The 20343-nt window shown below is 36.7% G+C and overlaps 1 protein-coding gene across 16 annotated transcripts in view; it reads left to right on the forward strand.

Annotated features, from left to right (window-relative positions):
• The window catches only part of PKP4 (plakophilin 4), a 169086-nt gene that overhangs the window by 97970 nt on the left and 50773 nt on the right, over nt 1-20343 (forward strand). For 4 of the 16 annotated variants that reach the window (XM_034425615.3, XM_034425625.3, XM_087881906.1 and 1 more), the window contains 4 exons: nt 10517-10551; nt 14545-14676; nt 14819-15009; nt 16172-16727. In XM_034425615.3, the coding sequence (XP_034281506.1) occupies nt 10517-10551; nt 14545-14676; nt 14819-15009; nt 16172-16727 (914 nt within the window). The remainder of the gene's footprint in view (nt 1-10516; nt 10552-14544; nt 14677-14818; nt 15010-16171; nt 16728-20343) is intronic. The other 12 variants (XM_034425643.3, XM_087881912.1, XM_087881910.1 and 9 more) reach the window with 3 other exon arrangements.

The following is a 20343-nucleotide window of genomic DNA, read 5'->3' on the forward strand; positions in this document are numbered from 1 at the left end:
TAAGGCCTAGATTTTGAGATGCATTGTATCTTTGCCAGTGCGTCTTATTTTTTGAGTGGGCATACCTCAGCCCAATCTCAATGACTTTAAAATCTTGGATTCCTCCAATGTTTGTTTATTTCTTACATGTAATAAAATAGGATTTTAAAATGTAATGGCATTACAATGATATGAGCCAAGGTGGCACCTTTTGTTTAAAGAACTGCTTTCCTTTTGTCTGTTTTGGTTGCTAATATCTAGTCATACCTCAGACAACCAGACCATTTTAGAGTGTATAAGTAATATATTTAAGTACACACATAAGAATGTGAGCATAAAGGAAATATCTAAGAAAAGAAATCGGTGTTGTTTCTTCCTTCCCCCACCTCTCCAACTTGATCTTCTCAATGCATAATTTTTTTCTTTTAAAGTTACATAGTTTAAAATTGTTTAAAATTACTTATGCTTGCATATTTTTGATGATGATTTCAATGCCTTTTTTTTTTCTTTTGCTGAAATGGCTATTATTTTTCTGAAATTATTGCTCTCATACTATTTACTGTGTTATATAGTATTTGTACATTATTCTAATGGAATCACTAGTGTGGGATTGAATAAAGAGACTGATTTCCTCCCAAAGGAATACAGGAATTGATCTTTGTCATTCTCACTCATCTCTGAAGATTCTTTCTTCAGTATGCGATGTCAGTGGATCACTGGAAGCTTTGCTTTCCACCAACTCTTCATGTTTGCTTTGACCTAAGCTTTTCAAAAAAAATTCATTCATTGAGTACCTTGCTTTTCTGCTCATATTGATTGTTCATAAGTGACCTATGTTGCAAGTAGTGCAAAATAGAAATGCAAATCTCTACTTATGGTCCATTGCCAAGTTGACTGACATTCAACTTTATTTATTTGTTTGTCTGTTTGCATTTTAAACTGACTGAATCTTAAAAACTAGCTGGTGCAAAAAGAACAGCAACAATGTGCCAATGCAAATAATAAATACATAGAAATACAGGTAGTCCTCAATTTATAACAGTTCATTTAGTGACCGTTCGAAGTTGCAACAGCACTGAAAAAAATGACTTATGACCATTTTTCACATTTATGACTATTGCAGCATCCCCGTGGTCATGTGATTTATTTATTTATTTTATTTTATTTTATTAAACTTGTATGCCGCCCTCTCTCCCAGGGTGGCTCACAACGATAAAAACACATAAAATTCAATATACAAATATTTAAAAAAACCAATAAAATCCCTTTAAACAACCCCTTCAGTCCAATCCGGCCAGACCACATAGCCATGTTTGAGGTCACGGAAAGAGCGAAGGCCAGGGGCCATCCGGAGCTCCAGGAGGAACTGATTCCACAGAGTAGGTGCGCCCACAGAGAAAGCCCGCTCCCTGGGAGTCGCCAGTCAACACTGTCTGGCCGACGGGACCCCAAGGAGGCCCTCCCTGTGAGAGCGCACCGGGCGATGGGAAGCTGTTGCTGGCCGCAGATTTACATTTGGATGCTTGATAACTGTTTCATATTTATTTTATTTATTTTATTTTATTTTATTTATTTGATTTGTATACCGCCCTACTCCCGAAGGACTCAGGGCGGTGAACAGCCAACAATAAAATACATAAATACACAAAATTTAAAAACCCGATAAAATCAAATTAAACTTTTTGGCCCAGACAAATTAAAATACCCCAATAATTTAAAAACAGATTAAAATTTACATATTTAAAAAGGGAAGAGATCAGGCCAAGCCCGCTTGATGGAATAAAAAGGTCTTCACAGCACGGCGGAAGGAGCGCAGATCCGGGATCCTCCGTATCTCCGGGGGGAGCTCATTCCAGATGGTAGGTGCCCCCACAGAGAAGGCTCTCCCCCTAGGGGCCGCCAGTCGACACTGTTTGGCTGACAGCACCCGGAGGAGTCCCTCTCTATGAGAGCGTACTGGCCGGTGGGAGGCTATTGGTGGTAGTAGGCGGTCCCGTAAATAACCAGGCCCTAAGCCATGGAGCGCTTTAAAGGTGGTAACCAAAACCTTGAAGCGCACCCGGAAGACCACCGGGAGCCAGTGCAGCTCGCGCAAGAGAGGTGTTACATGGGAGCGCCATGTCGCTCCCATTACCACCCGCGCGGCCGCACTCTGCGCCAGTTGGAGCCTCCGGGTGCTCCTCAAGGGGAGCCCCATGTAGAGAGCATTACAATAGTCCAGGCGGGAGGTGACGAGGGCATGAGTGACCGTGCGTAACGAGTCCCGATCCAGAAAGGGACGCAACTGGCGAATCAGGCGGACCTGATAAAAAATCCTCCCGGTCACGGCCGTCAAGTGCTCTTCTAAAGACAGCCGTGAATCCAGGAGGACGCCCAAGTTGCGAGCCCTCTCCGTGGGGGCCAATGATTCGCCCCCAATAGTCAGTGATGGCGTCAACTGGCTATATCGGGACGTCGGAAACCACAGCCACTCGGTCTTGGATGGGTTGAGCCTGAGCCTGTTCCTCCCCATCCAGATCCGTACGGCCTCCAGGCACCGGGACATCACTTCAAGGGCATCGTTGGGGTGATCCGGGGTGGAGATGTACAGCTGGGTGTCATCAGCGTACTGATGGTACTCCACCCCGAAACCACGGATGATCTCGCCCAGCGGCTTCACATAAATGTTGAACAGGAGAGGTGAGAGGACCGACCCTTGCGGCACCCCACATTATGCCGGTTGCAGTGTCCCCATGGTCATGTGACCATCTTTTGCGAATTTCTAACAAGCAAAGTCAATGAGGAAGTCAGACTCACTTAACAAGCCTGTTACTAATTTAACAACCACAGTGATTAATTTAATGTGGCAAGAAAAGTCATAAAATGGGGCAAAACTCACTTAACAAATTTCTCACTTAGCATAAATTTTGAGCTCAATTGTAATCGTAAGTTGTGGACTACCTGTACAGTGATTCTAAAATAAGAGTATTAAATTAGAATACATTTTGACAATGACACATCCAGCAGCTCCTAACAGTCCAATCCCAGAAGCCTTCTGGAGCAGGCACGTTTTGAAGGATATGAAACTGGAAGCCACTCTTAACTTCTGAGGGTAAACTACAGTAGATTAGGTTCCCAAAGAACTCCCAGTTCCTCCCAGCTACAATATTACATTTCCAATAATAGCTAAAGAATACTGTAGAGATCTCTAGTAGATTTTGAATGGTGCCTCTGCCAGCAAAAACGGAGCTCGGGAGGACCCCACGCGTGTCCTCCCAAGCTCTGTTTTCGCTGGCAGAGACTTGCAGGATGCCGTCGCAGCCGAAAACGGAGCTCAGGAGCCCATTTTCTTTGGCAGAGCGCTCAGGCCACTATAGGCACCCCTGACACAAGTGACATCGAGCTGGCTATGCTTACCCTGGCCCCACCCACTCTGGCCCCCGATGTCAAACACAACCCTGATGCAGCCCTCAGTGAAATTGAGTTTGGCACCCCTTGCCTAGAACGTTATACAAGGAGATATAGTTTCTTCCCTGAGAAGCCTTTTGAACAGTTGTGTATCCTTCTACAAAAGGTTGCACTGCCAATTCACATAGACATGCTAGGTTAGTTGGTAGTATATGCATAAGCCACAGAAGATAAATACGTGAGGACTGAGGCATATTCTAAAATATACCTGCAACAGATTTTAATTGTAACGCAATAGTGATAATTTTGTCATTTGTTTTTAAATAAATACATTTCTTGTATGAAATTGTAATGTTTCCAGTGAAACAGCTTTTTCACATAATGTGATTAGTCTCAAAAGTTTATTTACATATTTAATCCATTTTTTGGCTGCCTATCAAGTCCCCAGTGCTCCCAAGTTAGCTGTAATTGTATATTACAAAGAGTTGGAGTAGAAAAGGGAAATGCAAATTCTATAATTTGAGAGCTATTTTTATATTTGCATCTAATTACTAATAAACTTAACAGAAATGAGCAGAAATTCTTGTTATTGCTTTTCATTCTATTCTTATTAACATTTTATGGAAAGTTGGTATTAGCATATTTAGATAAGTAAGGCATCACAAAAGTGATTTGCCATTACTGTCGTCTGGGATGGGTTTTTTTGAGCACTGAATCTAATATACAGCCTTGGGATTTTCTTTTCTTTTTCTTTTGCCTTTTCTGTCATTATCAATTAGCTCAGACCCTGCTTAATTTTTTCATGGTTAACCAAGATTGGCTAGGTGTTGCAACTCTTGATAATTTGTTATATAATGATATTTGATTTGAGGGGAAGTGTCAGAGTGTTCTGTGAATCTGAAAAAAATATCCATTGTTTTTAAATATTTCTTTTTATAATTTCAGATTTTTATCAGTTTATTTTTATTTATTTTTTTACATGGAGACTAACATAACTTCTGTAGCATTTAATAAGGCATACTTCATATCACACTGATAGAGTTGACATCTAATGGAGGTGAAATAATGGCTTGGGGGAAATTAGCAAACATAGAATCTCATTCTTACACCTGTATTTGTGTAATTTAATTGATTTAAATTGAATGTCTGGCTAAAACAAATACAAACCCATTACCCAAAATTGGTAAAAGGAAATGTCTTTGTAAATTGCCTTGTGGTATACCAAGATCAATCAATAAATATGTAAAATGAGTTATGCAGGATGCATTGTAGACAGTAGTATTGAATGATTTACACCGGAACATGTAGATAATAGCATGTGGCATTCTGCTGTTTTCTGTTCTGGATTTGTTCCATAGTAAATTATTCCTGGTTGCCAGACCTATTTTGTTGATCTATGGCTTGCTTTTTTTTATAATGTAATTGTGGTCCAGTGAAATATCAGATGTAGATCCTTAAGCAAGTGATGAGTCATGTCCCACCAGATTGCACAACAAGACTGAGCTGTGAACTAAATCTCTGCATGCTGCAAAAATTATTCAGAACAATTGTATGAGCACAGTGCAGTTCTGCTATTCATTAAAACAGTCTGTCTTTTAGGGTTCTGCTTCAACCTTTTAATAGGTGCACCTGCTTAAAGAGTCAAATTAACAATAGATCCCTAAAAAGATTTAATCTTAGATAGATGAGATTATTCTGTGCAACGGGACTGAGAGCCAGTTTGGTCTAATTGGTTAGATAACTTTTGGCCAGTCACTCTCCTTCAGCTCATGATATCAAGCTTGGGTGACAAGCTAGATGGTCTTTTTCTGTCCTAAACAACAACAATCAGCAGCTGGTTGATCTGAAAAAGCAGACTCCATGCCTTCAGGAAAAACGTTAGGAAGAAAAAAAAATCCATGCAACATTGCTAGACTTTCCTTTTGTTGGTTTCAAATAGATTCAGGCCATTGTGTGTTTTATAATTCCATCTAATACTTGGAGGATTTAACATGCTCTTTCTAATATTGTGTCATGACTACTTACAAATGGTTATTAAATTATCTCAAATTAGCCATTCAAGATTTGGGGGGAGGAATAGAATAAGAAATTAGAGCAATTGATTAAAGTGGAAGAGTGGCATCTGTATGTTACCTTTCTGTTTTACAAAGTCTCCTTCAGATTTCTGGCAATTTAATGGACTCTTATATGCAGTGTTTCTGGTATGGAAGTGGTTTTCCATTATCTTCTTCAAGATATTTTTTGCGACTTTGGAAAAGTTGGTCTGCAGCTCTGGTGTGCTAAGGTAGTCTCCTATCAAAGCACTAATTCAGCCCACCCTGTTTATCTACTGAATATGGTCAAGTCAGCCAGGTGGTATTATCAGTTGAATTCACATTTGTAACATAATTGAAGTTACTTCCACAAAACCAGGCAAGTTACTAAAATATGTATTGGTGTCTTCCCATTGTTAACACTAAGAGAAGGTGTTAAATTCAGCTAGCATAAAAGCCATACAATATAGTAATATTGAAAAGTTAGGGTCTAGACACAAAGCTGCTATAAACCAATCTAGCATACACATGACTGGAAATCAGACATACATTTCTTTTGAGATTCTGCATCCAAGTACTTTGCCAGATCATTTTCAAAACATGGTGCAGTGCCAAATCTAGAAGAGAATCTACAAAATTTCAATTTGTTTATCAGACTCTCTTCCATATAGATGTATATTTGTGAATAAAAGGAACCAGCTCATCTGTACATAGGCAATTTTTAGATTGAAGCAGACTCGGACTCTTCCATCAAAACTAATCCTGTCTCCAAGCACAGCACACATTTGATTGTTTTTCTGTTTATATTGCCCAGCTCCCAAGACTGCAAGGCTACAAGAATAAAATGCAATTATTTAGACTGAACCATTTCCAACTGCCAGTTTTTTCTCTAGGAGGATATCTGAATTATTCTGTACAACAGCCAGGATTTTTGTTGAAACTTCATATACTCTTGCTCCCTTAAAGATTTAATAGTTCCCTTTAGAACAGAAGACATATCTAACAGTAGCCACACTTGCTTGGTATATTTTGAATGCATTCCAACCTTTCTCTGCAGATGCTTGGAAGTCCACACCAATTCTATTAAGTAGCTTACTTGTCTAATTAGATTCTTATCAAAGTTATCTCTGTAGAGTTTTCTCTGTTTTTTTCCCCATAAAAACATATGCTTGTTGTTTTTTTATAGTTCATACCCAGCTGTTCAAATTTGCAAAGGACATTTACCCATGTAGCGTTATTCCCAAAAGTTTGATAATTGTCTTATATTGATAGAAAGCATGGACAGTGATCTATTTTTAGGCTAGAGGGATGGTTAGCATAATCAGCAAAATTAGTTAATAAATTAAGGTTTTAAAATATACGGCTACCAATTTAATCAAGGGAATTGCCTCTAGCATGCTATTGAAAATTATATGTTACAGATGGTCTTTAACTTATGACTGGTACTCCTTAACTTAGTGACCATTCAAACTTATGATGGACAACCTAAAAGATTCTTGTGACCTGCTTCCAAAGTTATGACAACCACCACGCCATGGATTTGTGACCATGTTTCAGGTGCTCAGGAGCTAGCTTACATTGACAGCCTGTTTGCAATATCCCTTGGTCATGTGACCACAATTTACGATATTACTGAAAACCTGTATTTACTTTTGAAAAAAAAGAGGCCGTACTGAACAATCCTTCCTTCCTTCTTTCTTTCTTTCATATATTTTATTTTTAAAATTTTGTATCTTATTAAAATTCTTTCCCTTCCATTCCCCCTCCCTCCCTCCCTCTCTCTCTTTCATTTTTCATTTCTATATATTTTTCTTATTTTTTCAATTTTGTATCATGAAAAAAATTCTACTAAAATATTTTGAAAACCCCCAAAATTCCTCAACATAACTGCTGCAGTGAACTGTTGATAGTTTTCTCTTTATGGATAGTTCTTTGCCTTAATCAAAACCCTTTCTCCTTTTCCCCTGTATATATGCATTTATTTATTGTGGCCAATTACTTTCTCTTTTTGACTATGAAGGTGGGGTATATGCGTGCATTTTTCATTGAACCGTAGTTGGGGTTTATAAAGGCATCCTGAAGCCTATAAATCTAATCACTGAATAACAAATCCCACCCCAAAAAAAATCATTAAAGCCTAGCATTCTGTGTGTTAGAGACAGATAATCACTATTTGTGGGACATCATATTACAAATGATCAATAAGATGAACGAGATCATGAAATGCCATCACATAATCATTATAGCTAGTGCTTCTATTTACCCAACATTCACTCTGCAATTCCCTTGAACTTTATCTCTTACCATCCCATCAAAGTACTGTTCTCATATTTGGATTGTGGGATTGGGAACCATATGCACCCATCATTGTGAAATGTATATAGGGTTTAATTTTTAAATCTGGCTTTATTGTTGCATTCAAATCTCCTGTCCTGGCTCTAAAGGCCTTTTGGAGGAGTCTTGTTTGGTTAGCTAAGTACTTCAGAAACTTTTTGATCTTGCTCTTCTGGTGTAAGGGATCTCCACTTATAATAGATTTATAATCAGAATAATATTCTGCTGAAATTAATTTTAAAGCGAAGTCCAAATGATTATAGTTGATTAAGGCATAAACTTCTAGAACACGAAGACTTATGTCCCACTGCCTTTTCTTTTACTAGTACTCCAGTGACTAATTATAAGGTTATTTTAGTCTAGACATCTTCTAAAGCCCAAATCTCCTGGAGTAGCCCTAGTTTAAATTCCAAGATATAATCCAAAAATGTATGTCGGGTCTCTTTCTAGTCTTAACTAATAATGTTCAACTATACTCAAGAGACATTTCCATGTGTCAGATGCCAGTCAAGTAGTTTTTGCTTGAGTTGTTAGAGTGTCCCATTGTAGATTTCTTAACATAGACAGGTAATGTATTTTCTAAGCAAGAATCTTCATTTCATAATTATTATTATTTTATTTTTATTTAAAAATAAATGTTTTTAAACCTCAAAAAGTTATTGTTACCCTAACTAGGTAACATTGTAACAACGTTGTCCTACAGACAAACAGAGCGCATCCACGAACACCAACTGGCAGTCAGAAGGCATGATAAAAATTCTTTAATTTCACAAAATATAGGCAGATTTAATGGTTAACGGTTAATGGTTTCAATTGGGAACATGTGACAATCCTAGACCAGGCCAAATCAAAAAATGCCAGGGAATTTCTAGAAGCCCTGGCACTCTTGACAAATCAGCCATGAATAGACACAGATATTAACAACATCTATAGACTATGAGACTAGAGACAATCAACCAGCCCAAAAGAGAAAAAGAGAACTCTAGCACCTCTCCACCAGGAAGCAGCAGTCAAATCAGCATAGATTAACTACAAAGTCAATTTCTGACCAACAATCAAGTAAGCAATACCTCAATCAAGAAACTGCCAAAGAGCCATTGGTAAACAGCCTAACCAAAGAATCTCTAAGACCGCCCCCACCAACACAGACAGGCGAGGCAACGGAATATAAACTGACAGCAAGCAGCACTCCTTACTAGTACTGATGATGTTACCTAGTTAGGGCAATGAAATGTCTGCAAGAAAACAAGCTCAGAGAGTACAAGGACCGCTCATATATAACTAAACTATATATTTATATGGTGATTAAAGTGCTGCATTCTCATTCCTTGTATACAAATGCTCAAACCTGTATAGGTAAAGTTAGAAAAATATATAACTAAATACATAGTTTAGTTATATATTTTTCTAACTTTACCTATACAGGCTTGAGCATTTGTATACAAGGAATGGAGAATGCAGCACATTAATCACCATTATTTATTGGGTGCTCACAAGGAGGGAATCTAGTTACTATAGCCTGAAGGAGATAGAGCTGGATATAACCAAGTTTCTATTCAATCTGCCACTTCTCTCCTTGGTTGCCAGGGAAATTGCACTGTAACCATTCAGATCAAGGTTGGAGGGGAGACTACATAACCTGTAGGAACAAAACATTAAATTTATGTTGGATGACACTCTTAATTTGTAGCCCATCTCTGGCCTGGATATTGATATTAAGAATGTCAATATGATATCTAATTTATCGATTTCAATTTTTCCAGAAAGTTGGCAATATGTAATATCCTAGTATAACTTAGAATATTAATGTTACATAAGAATTAAGTTCATATAAATTGTTCTGTTTTTAATCACCATTTCTGTTTATACGATTAAAGATGAATGGTTCAGTTATGCTTGTTAAAATATTATTTTAAAATTCATTGGTAGTTAAGCGGGAATAATTTTCAAACATGAGAAGAGTAAGAGCAGGAACAAATGTTACTAATGTTAAAATTAATCATACAAGGAAAGATTTTAGTATACAGTTTTTATTAGTCTTATTAATTAGTCAAAAAGACTAATTTGTGGCAGATTGGATACATTTATTTTAATTCCCCTGTTGATGTCAATAAGACTTAAAGGGAGCTTGGAATGTACCTTCATATTTATTACTGCCATCTTTGCACTGTATGATCTCCACCATGCTTTCAGTAATTATGATAAGCTAATGAAAATAGCTCTAAATTGTGCAGTCCCAGAGATCTTTATGGGCAAGTTCACTAGATGGATATGCCAGAGACATAAGATCCTTTTCAACAGTTGGCAGATTAATGAATAATTAATTAGTCCACTTCTATGCTTTCCTTGTGAAGGATTGTTAAATTAATTGCTTGCTTTTCGTAATGAGATATAATGGGGATTTTAGCAAATAGTCTATGGGGTTCAACAGACCCATGTTTATCATCGCTTTTGTTGGCGATGCAATGGTCAGTTTGGGATATGGCATTCCAAGCCAGTTCTCACTGATTAAATAAGGATCTCATATAACTTTAGATAGCGAAAAAAATGACCTGAATGCAGATGTGGGAAGAACACACTTTCTTTCCTTGAACTGTCCTCCTGTGCTTAAAATTGTGCATAAGGATAGTGGGTGAAGGGAGATGTGTAGAACTGTTCTGCTCTCATGAGAAATTTTTACATGTGTGGGTACTGATCACACTGTACTCTCTGTATTTTTCATATTAAAGAATGTGAATGCCTGAAAAGAATTAAATTTGGTTTCTTTGTTTCCTTTTCTATAGTTCTACTGAGAAGTCTTTTCCCTGGAGATCTGCAGGTATAGTTTTGCTTTTATGAGTACATAATGCTTTTTTTGTTAACCCACTTGTTCTGAACCACAATAATATACACTAAAGGCAAGCTATTGTATAATATTTTAAGGAGTTGTACAAATGTTCCTTGCATATGTTGTATTTACAGAATAGCTTTTTTCCATGCAAACCAGGCCCTAACTGAAACATTCATACTTAGTCTGTACACAGTACAAAAGAGAGTTCTTTGAAGTGTGCATGTGTCAAAACAGAGTTCTGTCTTTCAAAAGGAGTTCAGTGATGGGAGGGGAAGAGTAGAGAAAATGCCAGGAACATGAGCAGTGGATGGAAGGGCCAGATTGGTGCATCATATCCCCTCTTCCCTTCTCCATTCAGCATCAATTCATATAACATATCCCATCAACCCATCTGAGCTCAACCTTCTTAGTCCTACTCCAACATCTGCCATCACTCGCCCAAAGTTACTTACGCTGTTAGTCTATTTGTTCCTGGATCTCAGCATCTCCCCTTCCCTATCATCCATGACCTGTTCTCCCTGAAGGGCAGAAAGGAGAAATGAAAATATGAAAGCTCCCACAGATAGTGATGCATAAATGGATCTTTTTTCCTTTGTGATGCTTTCGTTTTCTTTGGATGGTTTCCTGTCCCCATCCCAACACAGAGGATCACTCTAAAATCTAATTGTGACATATGACATAGCTTCCCTTTCTGGGTAAGCAACATTATACAAAGTGTAGAAAAGGAGTAAGAAATATTAAACCAAAAAACTTGAAGCCACTCATATACTTTTAAATATGTATTCCAGTTCTCATTCATTTTCTGTATGTGGCCAAACCATCTGATAAACTTGTTTTATATTGCTCATCTTTCATATTCACTCTGCATTCGTTCAGCATCATTCTTGACCCGATCACTTTCTTGTTTTCACATAAAAGCAGTATAGGTGTAGTCCTTGTTTACTGACCACTCAGTCACTAACCTTTCAAAGTTATAATGGTATTGAAAAACAATTTATGGCTGTTCCTCAAAGTTGTAGCTGTTGCAGTGTTTCTGCAGTCATGTGATCATGATTTCATTGCTTGGCACACCTTTACATTAGTCACAGTATCCTGTGGTCAGATGATCAGCATTTGCGATTTTCCCAGGCAGCTTCTGACAAACTAAATCAAATGGGAAGCTAGCAGGAAGTCATAAATCATGGTGACATGATGTCATGATGTCATACTCAATTATTGCAGGCGATTCACTTAACAACCGTAAGAACTGTGTGGTCACTTGATGTTTTACTTAACAACTGCACTACTTAGCACCGGTCCCAATTGTGATAAGTAAACAAGGACTACACTTGTAGTCTCCCCCTCCCCCTCCCCCTCCCCCGCATCCAAATTCACTTTAAGTTTTTTCTGGTTCAGCCAAGTCCTACTTCCATGTAGCATCTTGCCTGTGTGTCATACATTGCATGCGCCTTTAAAGTGATAGGACATAGCCAACTGTATATTGGCTTGTAAGGTCATCACTAGATTAGTGATTTTAGCCTGCATAGAATAATATGATTGCATTTGGGGATAAAAACTTGGCTTTGGTTGCTATTGTGATATATTGGCCAAAATGTGCCAAAACAATATTGCTCTTTCAGTTAGCAGGGAATGAAGCATGTGACACAGCTAATGCTAAATTAATCTAATAAATACTTCCCTGTCATACAAAAATAAATTTAGCCAAAAGTTTCTTTGACATAAAGGAATTGTGTATAATCATGAATATCACCAAGTTGTTACCAAGCAGTCAATGGTCCAAACAACTCCTTCTGATTGAGGTTTGCAGGACAAACATCATTTAATTTTTCTGTATTTTGTCTGTTACCTTCTTTGTTCCCTAGGTTGTAATTCAAATAAATGTATCAATAAGCCTAAATTGTAAGCCATTGCCTCTTTCATTGTAAGTGGATATTTTAAGTCACGGCTAATTGACTTAAATTCTAATAGCGCTTCTTTCATATAGTGAGTTGACCCCCACACATAATTCATTTTTTTAAAGTGCTTAAGTGCCTGAGTTTCTTACTTGTTAATTGTTTTCTGTATTAAGTGTCTGTTATCTTCTCTGTTCCCTTGGTTAAAATCAGGGGTGGGATTCAGCCATTTCAGATCGGTTCAGGAGAATTGGTAGTTTTGGCCTGCGGATGGGCCCTCCCTGGCGCTATGCCCTCCTATTTAGCTGTGTTTTTTAAGTTATGTGGATGTGTGTAAGCACGCGCGCAAGCAAAACACACACGCAGAAGGCCACATGCATGCACATGCTCACATTTTTGATGCTGGGGCGAACCGTTTGTTAAATGATGTGAAACCTACCTCTGGTTATAATGCAGATAAATATATCAATAGGCCTAAATTGTAAGCCATTGCCTATTTCATAGTAAGTGGATATTTTAAGTCAAGACCATAATTCTAGTAATGCTTCCTTCATATAGTGAGCTGACCCCCACACATATTTTCTTTTCTATGCACTAAGTGCCTGAGCTGCTTACTGCTTACTGTTAATTGTTTGAAGCTGTGAATTTAAGGAAACATTATCTAAATAACTAACAAAGCAAAGGCTGATTCTAAAACTCTGATTCACAGATGCTTCATTCTAATTTTTTTTTTAATGCCTTCTGGTGCAAATGCATTAACTGCATTTCATTTAAGACATATTAACAGTTGCCAGCTACAGCATCAATTTTTCTTCCTTCAATGTCATAGAATTGTTTAGAGAAATAAACTGATAAGATATCTAATTATCAGAATGGCATATATAGTTTTTTCCTTAAGCTCTTAGAAAAAAAAAGAGGTACTGGGGTTACATTGTGTCATATCCCATGGTCATATGCCAAGGAGACTTTACATGACTTGAACCATCACCCTTTGTCTGGCAGGGGATATTTTTACAGTGTATATCAGGGGTGTCAAACTCACTTCGTCACAGCAGCGTCACGTTCCATGTCAGGACTTTTTTCCCCTTTGCTAAACCGGCCGTGGGTGTGGCCAGCGCGTGATACATCCAGCCTGAGGGCTGGGAGTTTGACAGCCCCGATGTATATCCTCTGTGTTTTTTTATTTCTGTTGGCCATCAGCTGTGACATATGTAACAGCTTGAAACCAAAAAGGAGTCATCTATGGACCTGAAGAAATCCTGAGTCAGAAAGTCCTCAAATTTCTTGTAGCACCAACCAAGAAATATTAAAAGAGATTATTGCAGAGCTGGACTAAAGGAAGTCCTCGCTTACAGCCACAATTGGGACCAGTACTTCTGTCAGGAAATGAAGCAGTTGCTAAGTGAGTCATGCCTAACTGTATGAGCTTTTTGCCATCTCACTAAGTGAATCACACAGTTGTTAAGCAAATCTGGCTTCCCTCATTGACTTTGCTTGTTGGAAGCCCCCTAGAAAGGTTGTAATTGGCAATCATATGACTTGGGACCCAGCAACTGTGGTAAATAAATGGCAGTTACCAAGCACCCAAATTTTTTATCACATGACTGCAGGGTAGCTACAATGGTTATAAATACAAAGAGCAGCCACAAGTCAGTTATTTAGCACTATCATAATTTCAAATGGTTGCTAAAGAAATGATTGTAAGTTGTGAACTACTTGTATAAAAATTCAGATGACCACTAGAAAATGTGAACACTCTGCTGCCATTTTGAGATAGGCTGCATTTTGCATACTAGGGGTACCAGAATAGCTGACAATTTCTTCAGTTAATGTTTTCAAATTTCCCTACATGGAAAATGTATGATTTCATCTTTTTGCAGCACAGAAAAAAATACCATCTGCCGAAACAGGCCATTTTTCAGATACAAATGTTGCATACAGAATTATTGCTATCTCACTCTTATCTGTTTTCATATGGACAATGAATACCACCTTATCTTTGTTGGTAATGTTATGTAGAATAAAGTCATGAATATACAGAAAGGTATGCATAAGCTGTTTTTATTGACTACCATAATTCTGCTTTCAGAATTTCCAAACACAGGTGTAAATAAGCTCAGAACATCTGAGAGTGTTCCTATCACTTCTTACCATGTTGGAACGGAGCCTGAACAAGGAAATCTTTACTCTCCAGAGCAGACATCGCTTCATGAAAGTGAGGGTCTGTTATATAAATTTTAAATCATCTGAAGTTTTTCAATTCAGGAGCTTGCTTTTTTTTTTTTTTTTTTCTTTTTTCTTTTCTTTTTTTTTTTTGCGGTAACTTATAATAATGTCTCTCTCGTAATGATTTATTTCTGCAGGATCAGTTGGTAACTCTAGAAGTTCAACACAGATGAATTCATATTCTGACAGTGGGTACCAGGAAGTAGGCAGTTTCCATAACAGCCAGAACCCAGGAAAAGGAGAGAGCAGACAGCAGCATTCATTTGCAGGAGCAAATAATAACCATTTAGTGCGAAGTTCACGTGCTGAAGGACAAGCTTTGGTACAGGTAAAGCTAAATTCCAGCGCCTAATTTCATTCAGTGTTCCATTAGCTGATCATTTGCAAATAGTTATGTTTTATCATTATGTAAGGAGATATGTCTGTATTTTATAAGAAAAGACTCTAGGTTATGTAGGAGAGGTCTGCTATTTATTATGATATTGGTTTCTTTCCACCCAGGAGGCACTCGTTTCTAGTACCATGGGATTTTCTTTCTTAACAGCATCCCCCCTCCAGTCATCATTTTCCTCCAAATCTGCTCGGAAAAGGCTTTCAACTCTTTTGAGCAGATGCGGCAAATGGGCAGGTTATAGGAAGAATATGTTCTGTTCCTGGGTACTGTTCCGCCCATATAAAGCTCCCAATGTTTTTAAGTTTGCAACATTTGCTCAGTTAATTTATTGTTCGTTAAAAAACAAAAATATCACAGCGATTGAAAAGCTGCCTGCAAAAGTGAATTTTGAAAGTGTGCATATGAACGTACATTTGAGAAAAGTCCACAAAATTATAACAATGTATATGTAGTATAAATAAATAATATTTACCAAATATTAATATAATTGTCTTAAGCCATAATTGTACACAGATTATTTAAAAATCATATAATATTTATAGAAATAAAAAACAATGAAACAACACAATATTTATCATAGCTATTACACAAAAATAAAGATAAAGACAACAAAAACATTGTTTACTGTTACAAATTACAATAACTGTAGTTTGTATGAGATAGGTCATCTATATAAATCTGAGCCTATATTCGTAATGAAAAGATGATTGTTAAACTAAAGATGCAGTTATACAAAATTATAATTTTATAATTATATAATCACTTTACAGGGTTACTATCTTTATAGCCTCTCTCAAGGAAACCTGAAAAATATTTTTCTATTTAATTCTTAATTTTTCTATTTAGTAGAAAATGTTCAGTGTTCTCTAACAATGCATTCTTGATGGATGTTGTAATAAATAAAATTGTTAAACAATATTTTAGGCTCAATGTAACAAAAGTATTTTTACTTTTCATTGGGAAAAATTGAGAGTTCAGTCCTGTTCAGAAGTACTTTCCAGTGCATCCAATAGGGCCTAATCCCAAATCTGTTTTCACTTAATCTTTACACTTAAATTTATTTTGTTGATATCGTTATTTTTCTCCTTTTTAATAGACAGCACCAAACATAGCTTCCACCAACAGAGCCATGAGACGTGTAAGTTCTGTTCCATCAAGGGCCCAATCTCCCTCATATGTAACCACCACAGGAGTTTCCCCTTCAAGGGGATCACTCAGAACTTCTTTAGGAAGTGGCTATGGTTCGCCATCTATTACTGAGTCACGGTCTGTCAGCTCTAATGTTTTCTCAACATTACCTGTTCAAAGAGCAGCATCTCCATTTACTACACAGAGGCCTGCCTCACCAGTAGCAGTGCGTCGAATTGGTTCAATAACATCTAGGCAATCAACCAACCCCAATGGAGGAACTCCTCAATACCAGCCTTCAGTCAGAGTTGGTTCACCTCTCACAATAAATGATACGCAGACAAGAGTAGCCTCTCCACCTTTAACTCAAGTTGGATCTTCATCACCAAAGCGCTCTGGGATGACTGCTGTTCCACAACATTTGGGAACATCATTGCAACAGACACTTCATGACATTGAGCAATATGCACAGCAGTATGATATCTATGAAAGAATGGTCCCACCTCGTCCCGACAGCCTTACAGGTTAGTAAAAAGGTAAAGACACAACTTAAAATTTTGTGCAATTATATGTTACATTAATGACAAATGGAATTATCAGAAGCAATATTGCAATTATTTTTTTGAAACTGGATTTTTTTTTAAAGAAAGGAATTGATTCATTCAAAAATAATAATTGGTTAGTGTGGTTGCATATTTTTAAGGTTTTTATCTTTTCTAAGTCTGAACTGAATTTCAGCTGAAAAAATAACCAAATCTAAACAAAATACACACGTACTAATATTTCTGTGCTGTAAATATATGTCAGACCTCACATATATGGATTTGGTTGCATTGCACAAACGATTATGCTCTAACTCAATAAGAAATGGTAAAAATAAATTGTATTGTCTTAGTTGGCCTAAAAGTTGAATAAATCACATTGTAGAGTATCCTCTTAATCCCCTAGTGTATTTTTTAGAAATAAGAGGGGGGAAAATACAGTATAATATTCTTCTATAGTTTGCATTTATCTTGCCTAATAATTAAATTATTAATACTATGCTCCAAAAAATTTTTTTCAAGTCTGAATCAATTCAATGGGAGAAAATGTTTTCATATTTTTTTCTAATAACATCTTGATGAAATTTTCACTATTTGGCCATACGGTTATACAAGTATCTCTAGAATTAGAAAAACACAAGCTACTTTTTCAGGGGGAAATACTTTAGGCAAATAAGTTATTGAAACATTACTTTTGCAGCTGATAATTATATCATTAGTAGCCAACATGATATTTAATTATTTGTTTGGAATATTTATAGCTCACCCACAGTCTATTGGCTCATATAGCTAATTGCAATCCTTTTAAAAAGAAAGAAAAGAGTAGCACTGGGTAAAATCAATAATAAATTACATTAAAATACAATATAAAACTATAATGAACAAGTGTCGGGGGCATTTAAAAGACAAAGGCCTGGTGAAACATGACATGAATTGTCAAATCCGAGAGTTAAAAAAAACCAGGTCTTCATCTGCCATGAAGAGCCAATAATGTTGGCACCAGCATTACCTTACAGGTAACTATATTCTTTGTTAAATGTCTATGGAGATTCTCAATCATTCCAGGTCATGGTTGTCCCAAAGCTGCTTTTTCAAGAGGCTTTCTATACTTTCTTTTTGAAGAAATTTCACTTCTCATTCAAGAAGCTGCTTCAGCTGTGACTGGATGGTGGGGAATGGAAGGATTTTATATTTTTTGTTAGCTGTATCTTAAAACGGGGCATGTGTTTATTTAGAAAATCCTATCCTTTTGCTGCCTCACAATCTTTAGTATAATTTCAGCATTAAAAATATTTTAATATTTCAGTTTAAAATGCTTTCATTAGAAACGTAAGTTCTGAAATTATCCAATTTTTATGCAGTGATATTTTTCAAAACAGATAAAACCAGCATGGATAAATTTACAGGTTGTGTTAAGAAATAAAATATGGCAGTTGAGAAAAGTTGTTTAAATTTATCTTATAAGAGATTCTGAAAAGTTGATACTTTGTGCTTGATTCAGCAAATTTCAGTGAAAATATGCACAAGTGCTGCATCATGCTCATTTTGTCCAAAACAAGTAAACTCAGAATGTCTTTAAAGAAAAATCTCTACTGGTTTAATGAATCTTTTGAAGTATGATATCCACAGAATTGTGATCTGTTTATTTGCTTCATTTTCCATATATTCTTTACTTATTTTACAGAATATGCAAGGTTCCCAGAATCAGTTATAATTGGAACAGTGTATAAGCCCACTAAAATAAATAATAAATTAAAATAAATATCTATCTGCATAAATTTGTTTATAATTATTTCATATAAGACAGCTGAAATTCTGAAATATAGTTCTGATACAAATTAATGTTTCATAGAAACATGATTTAACAGACCAGTTGTGAGGATATAGCATCTGTTACTTCCAAATGTCTGTCAAATCACAAATTATATAATTTACAATAATTTATATCATTTGCATAATGATAGTTAAGTAAATGATGTAATTCACATCAATTCATGTCATTTACATAATGACTTCATTACACAAATGACGTAAATCTCAAATGAGATAAAAGTATCATAAAATTAACACATTTAATTGCTTTATCTGAACTACTTTGGGTGCACAATTGTTTTATGTAATTTTAAAATATTTTTTAAAAAGGGCTGGCAAATAATTTTGATTTTGTGGATTCCTGAGAGGATCTTGGGGAATTTCTAGGCGTCCTAGGAGCACATTTTAAGAAATACCAGTCTAGTATATGTGGAACATATGTTGGGATGAGGAGTCCTTGGTGCTCTCTGAGCTTGTTTGTTTTCTTGCAGACATTTCATTACCCAAACTAGGTAACATCATCAGTGCTAGTAAGGAGTAAAGTTTGCTGTCAGTTTGTATTCTGGTGGCTTGCCCTGTCAATGTTGGAGGGGATGGTCTTAGAGATTCTTTGGTTGAGCCTTTTACTGTTGGCTCTTTGGCAGTTTCTTGATTGGGGTTTTGTTTACTTGGTTGTTGATCTGATGTTAACCTTGGAGTTAATCTATGCTGATCTGGGTGCTGATTGCTGGTGGAGAGGTGCTTGGGTCTTTTTGTTCCAAAGGTGCTTTTTCCAAGAGGCAAAAAGCACCTTTGGGACAAAGATGCTGTTTGCCTCTTGGGGGGTTGCCTCTTGGCGGGTTTTTTTTTTGAAGACATTTTGCTTCTCATCCAAGAAGCTGAAGAAGAAGTTTCTTGGATGAGAAGTTAAATGTCTTCAAAGGAAAACCAGAAAATCCATTTGGAAAAAGCACCTTTGAGACAACCATGACCTGGATGATTGAGAATCTCCATAGATATTTGGGTCTTTTTGGACTTGGCCTGGTGTAGGATGGTCACATTTTCCCAATTGAAACTATGGTTAAATGTCTATATGTTGGGAAATTAAGGAATTTTCATCACTACTTCTGACTGCTAGTTGATGTTTGTGGATGTGTTCTGCCAGTCTTCTGCCTATTTGTCCTACATAGTGGTTGTTGCAGTTCCTACATTGTACAATGTAGATGACTCCTGTTTTTTTTCTTGTGGGATTGTTGTTGTTCTTTTTGTCTTTTTTAGGATGTTTTGAAGTTGGCTTGTGTGCTATGCTGATTCCTTGTGGCTGTAGGAGTCTGTTGATGGTTTCTGAGATATTCTTGATGTATGACAGTGTAATTCTTTTTAGGGTTTATGTTGGTTGCACTGTATTGGGTTGAGTGGTCAGGGACGTTTGATAAAGTTGCGTGGATATCCATTTTGTTGGAATATATTGTATAGATGCTCTATTTTCTTTTTCTGCTGTTCCAGGTTGCTACACTGTGTTTGGGCTCATTTAAATAAAGCCATTATGCAGTTTCTCTTGCGGGAGGTTGCTTGTGGCTTTGGTAGCTGGTTACTATGGATAGTTTTTCTGTAGGCTTTTCTAGTTTGCCATTGTGGTCTCTGCTGATCAGAATGTCCAGGAAGGGTAGCAAGTTGTTATTTTCTTCTTTTCTAGTAAACTGGATTCCTTTAAAAATGTTGTTGATGATTCTGTGGATGATCTCTAATTGGCCTTTTTTTTATTATGAGGAAGGTGTCGTCTATCAATAGCACGCAAATAGGAAAA

This window comes from Pantherophis guttatus, chromosome 1 (genome assembly GCF_059756535.1).
Source record: "Pantherophis guttatus breed Tessera chromosome 1, ASM5975653v1, whole genome shotgun sequence".
NCBI classification, from domain to species: Eukaryota; Metazoa; Chordata; class Lepidosauria; order Squamata; family Colubridae; genus Pantherophis; species Pantherophis guttatus.